Source organism: Montipora foliosa, chromosome 6, assembly GCF_036669935.1.
Source record: "Montipora foliosa isolate CH-2021 chromosome 6, ASM3666993v2, whole genome shotgun sequence".
Classification (NCBI taxonomy): Eukaryota; Metazoa; Cnidaria; class Anthozoa; order Scleractinia; family Acroporidae; genus Montipora; species Montipora foliosa.
This window is the reverse complement of record NC_090874.1, coordinates 578,232-588,231: the sequence shown is the minus strand read 5'-3', so window position 1 is coordinate 588,231 and position 10,000 is coordinate 578,232. Positions and strand designations below refer to the sequence as shown.

The window sequence follows — 10,000 nt, the reverse complement described above, 5'->3', positions numbered from 1 at the left end:
GTGGTGGTGGTGGTGAAGCTTTGACGTGACAGATACATTATTATCATCATCATCACTATCACCATTAGCCTGCTTCATTTTGGGACTGTGATGGATTTGGTGATTTTGCCATTTTAACAAAACTCCAAAAAATATTTTAGATCTAATTAATAATTATTATTATTGCTTGGGAAGGCTACATCAGATAGAAATTAATTACTTGTATCATGAAATTTGAGATTTATTGCATAATTTTGCTTTGTTTTGGCCACCAGTTAGCCAATAGTTTACAAATTAATGTTTTTTTTTAATTGCTATTACAAATTAATATTGAAGTGGCTCAAAGTTGTTTATAATATGGTCATGAAACCCTTGAAAGGTAAAAGGGTCGGCCTCCTTCAAAAACAAGAATGGCAGCTTTTGTCACATTACGAAGAGTTGATTTTGATAAAATGGTAACCAACTTTTTTTGCAGATTCATGGTGTCAAGAACTCGAAGACTTGCCAAATGTAAGGGGTTTTTTAAAATTTGTGAGTTATTCAGAAAAGAAAGACCTGTATGAGCTGATGTCTGTGTAGTACCATGCACTAAACACTAACATCTGGTTTGAAAAGTTGAGCATTTTCTGTGCCTCGAAGGGGAAAAATATGAGCAATGAGCAAAATGTCCAGGAGTATTGACAGTAGATGTTATGTCAAGTTCAACTTTATTTTAAAAAATTAAGTTGAAATTTACAAATGGACATGTACACTACTTGTGTATGGCAATGCGAATTGAAGCATGTAGTGTAATGGAATACATGTACATGAAAGTAAACTATTATTACAAGGCACAACATTGAGATTTAAAAACCTTTCAATACATAATGTTGAATGCAGAGATGCCAACCTATGGAGATCTAAAATCTGGAGATTTTTTCCAGCCGGTCTCCCCTCCCCTCCCCCCTCGATCAACCTACCCACTCCCCCTCCCCTCCTCTCCCCCCCCTTTAAACGCACCCACCCATCCCCCAGCAGCTCCTTCAGAATACAAGAATATTCTGCCGCCATTGTGAATTTGCTTAGAAAACAGGGTACTTATGTCAAGAATTTTTCAGTATTGGTTAATCGGAGATCCAATCAAACAATCGGTTATATATATATGGCTATGATAGCGAAAGGAAGTCATTTTGTTTAGTTCTATTAACGTGTGTTTGAAACTCAGAGATGAAGAAGTGCATTAAGAAACAATGAAACGAATTTGAAAATATCGATTTTTTTTAAAACTTTGGGATGCAATTTGAGTCTAGAATGGAGAAACGTCTGTAGAAGGTTCAGAGTCGTTTTTATCCGGGAGATTTAATGACCCGTACGGGAGACCGGGAGATTCGTTCCGTATCCGGGAGACTCCCGGATAATCCGGGAGAGTTGGCACGTATGTGAATGGATTGCAAGGTCATGTTAAGAGCCTGGGTCAAAAGTGCACAAAAGTGAAACGTGACATGTTTTAATAAAAGGTAAACAGCAACAAAAAGAGGGTGATTGGGCCATCAAATACATAATGTCAGTAAGTATATAACATACCAAACTGAATGTGGCTTGAAATGGTTATATTTGTCATGCATAAATTAAAAATGGCGTGTAGATACTCAAGTTCAGGGAAATACTCAAGACTTCAAAACAGTTCTGCCCAGCATAAAAGACAAGTGTTCAATAGATTACAATAATAAAATACAGCACACTGTAAATCCATTGTACACATTTTACTAAGAGCGCTATAAGTTTAATCCATTGACACCTCAAGTTGAGGAGTAAAATTGTCTGGCGTTAGACAGATTTTAAGTTCACTCCTAGGGGTCAATGGGTTATAGCACATAATGCAATTACACAATAGACAGAATGTAAAGAAAAGTTGCATAAGTTACATAATTATTAAAATAAATGGATGAGTAAAGGAATAAAACAGAATTATAGGTTACGATATTAATGATTATTCAATTTTGATATCAATTAGTGGGCATAAAGTGGTTTCAATTAATGAAACTTGAAATTCGCAGCTGGTTTGAGTAGAGTAATTGACCATTGTCATTGTCAAAATGAATTTTAGTTTTAGGTTTGAAAGAATCTGTCCTTCTTACATGGCAAGAATATTCTCAAGCTAAATGAAACACTCTGATTGGCTGGTTTTGGGTCCGGATTTTACAGTATGGACCATTACCATGGAAATATTAACTCGTTTCTGTGTTTTACCTCTCACCCGGGAAATTCAAGTTGAGTGAAACAAAAAAGTTTTTAAAAAGCAGAATTTAATTTTTTTGTCTCAACAGTACAAATAGCAAGTCGGCAGGTATTTTTTGCAGGTTGCAGGTTGAAATTTCATTATAACTGGAAAACCGCTGGCACTAAAAATGAAAGGTAAAGCGATAGACTTGCCGTGACTGTTACATGAATAGCTAACCTTAGGCCTAAAAACTTTTCTTTAAGCTTAATTAGGACTAAGGTTAGCAGTTCATGTAACAGTCACGGCAAGTCTATCGCTTTACCTTTCGTTTTAGTGCCAGCGGTTTTCTAGTTATAATGAAATTTCAATTGCAACCTGCAACCTGCAACCCGCAACCTGCAAAAAGTACCTGCCAATAGCAAGTGGAATTTAGTTTTAAATGTTAAAGGTTACTGTTCAAAGTTCAGTGATGGAAGACAAAGATTACGAACATAATCATCAAGCAGAGAAGTGTCCGATTGCTCAAAAAATATTATGCCGTATAATAAACAACTTACTAACCTCTGTCTTGCTCGGCACTGTACTGGGGAATACTGACCCTTGATCATTTTTTTGCCAACCTCACTGCGCTCGCTCCAATTACTGACATGGCTTTGGGCCAATATTCCCCAGTATGGCCCTCGCACTTGGTTAGTAAGAGGTTATTATTAAATTACTTCAATTTGGGGAAAAAGTAGCCTACTTCACTGACTGAAGTAGCCGACTCTTTTTATTGGATGTCAGTGCTTACTAAAACCACTCAGTGGGCGCGAACAATAAGCATCCTCAACTTTGAGTACTGTAAGCAGAAAATTGATGATTCGTATTTTTAATAGCCTTTTTGTAAGTGTGCGCCAATCAGGATGAAGAGAGTCCCATAATGTCATTCCAAAGTTAGCAAAAGACTTCAACTGTAAGTTCAGTGGCGATCTAAAAGTTTCTGAATATTATTTGGTACAGAATTATTAGAGATACCATCCACAAGGCTAGATACTGTTTCAGTTAATAAAGCATGCAAGCCATGTATCAATTATTGGAAGAATATTTGAATAGACAATTAACGGGATAGCATGGGTAATTATTATTTTAAAAAAGAGAAGATAAGGCAGGAAGGCTGGTTTTTGAAGAATAACAATCTTCGTCTAGTCGGACTGAGGTGCTTGGCCCCATGCAGCAGCTATAGCATAAGTCATCCAATAAAAGATGTTTTGTACATGTAAGAGCTTAAAAATAATACAGCAAACCCAGCATATGGTGCGTGCACATAAAGGACAAATAATAAAATAAGCTGGTGAAATTTATTAGATAAAATTAAAAGTTGTCAGTACTTTTGTTCATCTACAATAGGCATATTTGTTTAGTAAAGATGAAGAGAGCAAAAATTATTATAACAGTACTACCGGTAAATTCAAGTTCAATTAAATATCTTTAGAGACTTCAAAAGATATTGAAAAGGTCTGAGGTAGTGAAAAGGTCTGAGGAAGCTCATGTGAAGGATACTTTGAGTGCTGTACATGAAGTTGTTTATTTGTTTAGAAAAGGATTACATAAACGGTTACTTGAAAAACCTTAAATAACAATGACCACAACCAGGTTTTCTGAGCCAGCGAGACTGAGCACCCCCAGCAAACCATTGTTTTAACGAAAACCGCTGGTCAGCAACCTGGTTCTGGTCATTGCCGTCTAAGGTCTTCCCGGTTACTTGGAACCATACTGAGAGCAGAGCGAGGTTCTTGAAAGGAAAACCATGCCAAGAAATCCGAAGAAGAATAAAGGTCGTGATAGAGCAGAAATTGAAGACAGCACCGGAGCCGACGATGCCGGCCAAGAAATTGCAGACAAGATCCAGGAATGGAAAGTCGCAAAAGCTAAGTCGAAATCGTCGTTTACAAGGAGGAAAAAGATGGGATCGCAGCGAATCATCGTGAGATTCGAGATTCCCGAAAACTGTTGGATGAGGCACAAGAACGTGTTATTGAGGATCTGTCATCGTTGGCAGAATTGTATTCGAAAGCAAGCGATCGTAATGCTCTAGAGAAAACAAGTCGTGAAATTGAGGATATCGAAGAAGAATTTGCTAAAGCTCAAGAATGTTTTCAAGAGTATTTGCATGCCGTCAAAGATGAATTGTCGAGTCAAGCATCAGAAATTTCTGGGTAACTGTTGGGTTTGCACTCACAGGAAAAGAAAGCGCTCCAACACATGACCGACCTCGAGGAGAAATTTCGTGAAAAGGAAGAATCAAGCAACCGCGCTCGAAAACAACTTTATGAAGAATACGCGCGCCGTCACAAGGAGATGGAAACCGAAATTCGAGAAGCTAAGGAAGACTTATCCCTGGCAAAACAAGATGCTACAGATAAATTATGCAAACTCGATGGTACCATGGATGAGGAACTTGGGTTATTGTGCCCGCCGTTGCCAAAGTCGGAAACCGAAGAAGATAGATCGTCCAATTATGAGCTTGGAAAGGATATGTGGAAACAATTAACGAGAGTATCAATTCCGGTCTTCAGTGGAGACAAACGGTGTTATGGGAGCTGGAAAGCCGCATACAGGGCTTGTGTTGACAAGGCCTCAGCCACTGCAGAGTATAAGTTGTTGCAGTTGAAAAAGTACCTGTCTGGGGAAGCATTGAAGGCGGTCAAGAGCCTGGGTCATTCACCGGAAGCCTATGAAACAGCTAAGAGCAGATTAGAGAGAAAATATGGTGGACAGCGTCGTCAGGTCAATTTGTATATGGAGGAATTAGACCAGTTCCGACCTATTCGTACTGGTAATTATTATGCTAAAGATCTGGATAGATTAGCAGACCTGCTGGATGTAATCATCATTAATCTCAAAGAAGCTGAAAGACACGAGGAACTTGGCCACGGGTCTTTGTACAACAGAAGAAAATGACCGAGTTGATGCTTGCTGATTACAACAAATGCGTGTTTGAACATAAGAAATCAGAGTGTGTTGAGACACTTCGAGAGTGGATCGTTCAAGAAGCTGACTTTCAGACTGTTGCAGCAGAGACATTAGGGAGCTTAAGCACGCGCGTTTTTGAGACGCAGACGGCAACCGGAAGTGAGTTGTTTTCCCTTTAAACTTGTCTTCACACAACCACATTCACATTGTATCTCCATTAGAGATGATTGGTATAAAAGTCTAGGAGACACCACTGTCCTGGCACTCGAAATGTTCTCTTCCGGTTGACGTCCGCGTCTCAAAAACGCACGTGCTTAAGCTCCCTATTATGTGGAGTTGCAGGAAGGTGCAGAGAAGGACCTTCTTTGGACAGACAAGAGCACCAGGAAAGGCTAAAAGCCTTGACTGTGAGTTTTGCAGGAAAGGCCACCCCGTGTGGCGTAGTGAAGAGTTTAAGAAAATGCATGTCCAAAGCCGTTGGCTTGCAGCTAAACAATTGAGAGTTTGCTTCTGTTGCCTACGAAGAAATCACACCAGCGACCGCTGTGCCCGGAGTAAGCCCTCTGGTATTGATGGCTGTCAAAGAACGCACAATAGATTGCTGCATGGAGGTCTAGTAACAAGAAATGATTTTGCTGATGACCGAGTGAACCATGGGCCAGAGATAGCAGACCAGGAGCCGGAAAGAGCATTAGTTACTGAGATGGGACATTCACAGAGCGGAAATGTTCCAGCCAGTCCTAGCATGGAGGGGGAGCACAGGTTTTTGAACGAGAGTTCCTTAACAACAACAGTGATGACTTCGAAGCCCCCAGAACAGGCACATTTTGTGGCTTTGCATACCATACCGGTAGTTGTGAAGAATGGAGGGCGGATCTGAGGTTGGTCTTGAACGTGTTGTTGGATGATGCTTAAGTACCAAGACTTACATAAATGGTGATGTGTCCGCTGAGTTAGGGTTGGAGGGAACCATGCAGACGATCACTGTTAACGTCCTCAACGGTGGAGAGGATTCCTTCCAGACTATGCCGGTGGAGTTTGACCTGCAGGGTGTGGATGGCAGGACTAATGTAAGGATTTCAGCATATACCGCAACACGAGTAACTGGAAACATGCGGCCAGTCAACTGGAAAGTGCAAGCTGCAAAATGGGAGCATCTACAAGGCATTAACTTCCCCGATCTTGGTCCTCAACCAGTCGTTGACATGCTGATTGGGATAGACTATGCAGAACTGCATTATTCAATCAAGGACATTTGTGGGCAACCTGGTGAGCCTGTGGCCCGACTGACACCTTTGGGCTGAACATGCATCGGGGCGGCAGATGTGATTGCTGATGGTACACCTTTGGCCCATCTTAACATGGCCTACTTTGTACATCAGCAGGAGATGGAGCTAACCTCTGTTCTTCTAAAGTTTTGGGAGGTTGAGACATGTGGATCAGAGACAAAAAAAGAGAGACTAAGACCAGAAGAAGAGTTAGCCATCAAAGGATTTGAAAACTTAGAGCAGTTCAAAGAAGGGAGATATGAATTAACTCGCCATGCCGTGGAAACCAGATGCTGCAGAATTGCCAGACAACTATGACATGGCAGTAAATCAATTGCTTAGCACAGAGAACCGGCTCTTGAAGGATCCACAGTTGTCTGGAGCACATTCTAATGTCATCACTGAGTACTTAAAGAAAGGCTATAGCTCCAAGGTGGCGCCCTCAGAAAAGGAAGAGAAAGCAGGGTACAATGTACCTCCCTCACTTCGCAATTGTGAGACCAGAGAGGATGACTACGAAGATTCGTGTGATTTTTGATGCTTCTGCAAAATGCAATGGTGTATCATTGAATGATGTTATTTATCAAGGGCCCAAGCTTCAACGGGAGGTCTTTGATGTGCTGCTTCGTTTTCGGAGATTCCCAGTTGTCCTCGTTTGTGACATTGCTGACATGTATTTGCAAATTGGGATGGAGCCATCGAGTAGACCTTTTCATCGCTTCTTATGGACAGATTTGGATCAGTCAAGGCCTCCCGAAAAGTACCAATTTAACAGCTTGGTCTTTGGTGTCAATTCGTGCCCCTATCAAGCACAGTTTATTTCGCGGAAGCACGCAGGGAACAGTACCCGAAAGCTATTGAAGCGATCCTATTGAAGCGATCAACATACATGGATGATAGTATGGACTCTGCACCTAGTGATGAGGAATGACTAGAACTGTATGACCAGTTGTCAAAACTGTGGGGATCAGCCGGTATGCACGTAAGGAAATGGCTTTCAAACTCCGAGTGAGTACTTGAGAAGATTCCAGAAGGAGACAGAGCCGCTGAAGTTGATTTAGACAACGGAAATTTGCCTTCTGTAAAGGCACTTGGTGTGTTGTGGCTGGTCAAAGAAGATATTTTTACTTAGAGAGCAAACCCACCTGAGGATGACTATCTCTTAACCAAGCGGACCTTTCTGCGCAAAATAGCCATGTTGTTTGATCCTATGGGGTTCCTAGCACCTTATGTAATTAGAGCAAAGATACTTCTCCAAGAGATGTGGATTGGACTGGGATGACCTACTAGACCAAAGCCAAGCTAGAGGAGCTAAAATGTAGTTTGAGGAGCTTGGAGAGTTATCACATGTCAAAGTTCCCCGTTGTTTGCAATTAAATTGTAGTGTTGAGGCAGTAACCCTAGACACCTTTACTGACGCGTCAGCTGATGCATATGGAGCGGCGGCATATGCAAGATACCTTTACAAGGATGGCACAGTCTCGACCAGCTTAGTGGCCTCTAAAACACGGGTAGTACCCTTGTCAGCAACAAGTATTCCTAGGCTCGAACTAATGGGAGCCGTCTTGGGATTGAGATTGGCCCTGTCTATAGCAAGGGTACTCAAGTTTGACAGGAACCAACTGACATTTTGGAGTGACAGCATGAACGTCTTGTGCTGGATACGAGGTCGCAATTGGAGCTTCAAGCCATTCGTGGCAAATCGGATTGGGGGAGATACATGATTGAAGTAGTCATAGTCAGTGGTGCTATGTGATCACCCAAGAGAATCCAGCCGATCTTCCGACTAGAGGAGCTGCTGAATTGAAACAAAGTGAGATGTGGTGGTGGGGACCGACTTTTCTGAGCAAGGACCAAGAAACGTGGGCAAAGACAAAGACTGATCCAAGTCCCGAAGCAGCAATGGAAGTGCGGAAGAAAATGAAGACGTCTGGAGAGCCAGTGCAAGAATCAATCACCCTGTTTGCCCTGATGCCAGAGACACCCTCCCGTTTGCAGCCCAGCAGATTTTCAAGTTGGAGAAAACTAGTGAGAGTTAAAGCATGGGTTGGGTTATTTGTGAACAACTGCAGGATACGAATCAATGAGAGAAGCTACGGGGAGCTGGGTTGTCAGAAAATCGCTGATGCGGAAATCGAAATCATGAAGAAAGCCCAACAGGAAGCATTTCATGAAGATTACAAGGCACTGGTGAAACAGAAGGTTCTTCCATCAAACAGCAACTCAGCGGGAACCAATCACACGCTGTCATTGCTTTCAGCCCAACTTTGGATCATGCAGGCAAGAGAAGAGATTCGTGAGGTGGAAAGAGAATTCTGTGAATGCCAATGAAGGAAAGCAAAGGCCGCAAAGCAGATAATGGCCCCACTACCAAAGATCCGACTGAAATTGCCCTTGCGAGCGTTCGCCCGAACAGCAGTTGACTTTGCAGGACCATTGGTGACCGTACAAGGAAGGGGCGAGAGGAAGACCAAGCGTTACCTAATATGCTTATTTACATGCTTGCTGTCACAAGCTGTTCACCTAGAGATGGCATACGGACTGGACATGGATTCCTTCTTGAATGCATTCTTCCGTATGACAAATCGAAAAGGTTACCAGAGGAGATGATATCTGACAATGGGAGTAATTTTGTTGGAGTGGAGCGAAAGCTGAAGGAGCTAGTTGCACAACTGGACCAAGACAAGATTGCAAGTTCCATTTGTGAAGTTGTGAAGTGGAACTTCCTAGCTCCCCACTTTGGTGGAGTCCATGAGACCATGATTAAAGCAGCCAACAGAGCAGCATTAGCCATATGCAATACTGGGGAGTGCGGATGTTACAGACGTGGAACTAACGACTGCCTTTACAGGTGCCGAAGCTCTAATTAACTCCGGGCTGTTAATGTACCAGTCAGCGAACCCCTTAGATTATGTACCAATCACCCCTAATCACTTCTTGTGCTGACAAGTGGGGGGGTCAGTTCGCTCCAGAAACAGTTGACAGTAGCCAATTTAGCCCGCAAAAGCATTGGAGACGTCTACAAGAGCTGGTGCGGCATTTCTGTCACCGCTGGCTTTGAGAATGGCTATACCAACACTTAACCGTAGGACAGAGTGGCAGAAGGAACAGAAAGACATCCAGGTCAATGATGAATGATTTTGTTCTAGTGATTGCCCCAGACACGCCTCGTGGACATTGGCCCCTGGGCAGAGTTCAGGAGGTTTACCCTGGAAAAGACGGGCATGTTCGAGCAGTGAAAGTGCAAGTGGGTGGTAATGCCTTGATAAGACCAATCGCCGTGAGAATGTGTCGCAGAGGACGCAGCAGCCAGGAGACAAGATGAACACTGAGAACACTAATTTTATGAGCATTTAGAAACATTGAGAGCACTTTGAACCACACTAGAAACACCGAGAACATTAAGTATAAATGTTATGGGTTCGATGAGCCACTGGCCCATCGAGAAGGGGGGGAAATGATGTGAAGGATACTTTGAGTGCTGTACATGAAGTTGTTTATTTGTTTTGGGTCGTTTTCGGACCACGAGGTTTTTTTGGAGTATTGTATTTTGTTTAGAAAAGGATTAAATGGTTACTTGGAACCACAAGCTATAACTGTA

General features: G+C 42.3%; 1 protein-coding gene and 2 pseudogenes across 3 annotated transcripts in view; all 3 read left to right on the top strand.

Annotated features, from left to right (window-relative positions):
- Positions 1-10,000, top strand: part of LOC138006196 (uncharacterized) — a 128,870-nt gene that overhangs the window by 59,108 nt on the left and 59,762 nt on the right. For all 3 annotated transcript variants that reach the window (XM_068852357.1, XM_068852359.1, XM_068852358.1), the window contains one exon: positions 455-489. In XM_068852357.1, coding sequence (XP_068708458.1) covers positions 455-489 — 35 coding nt within the window. The remainder of the gene's footprint in view (positions 1-454; positions 490-10,000) is intronic.
- Positions 6,058-7,274, top strand: LOC138008440 (uncharacterized; annotated as a pseudogene).
- On the top strand, positions 7,595-8,730 carry LOC138008439 (uncharacterized; annotated as a pseudogene).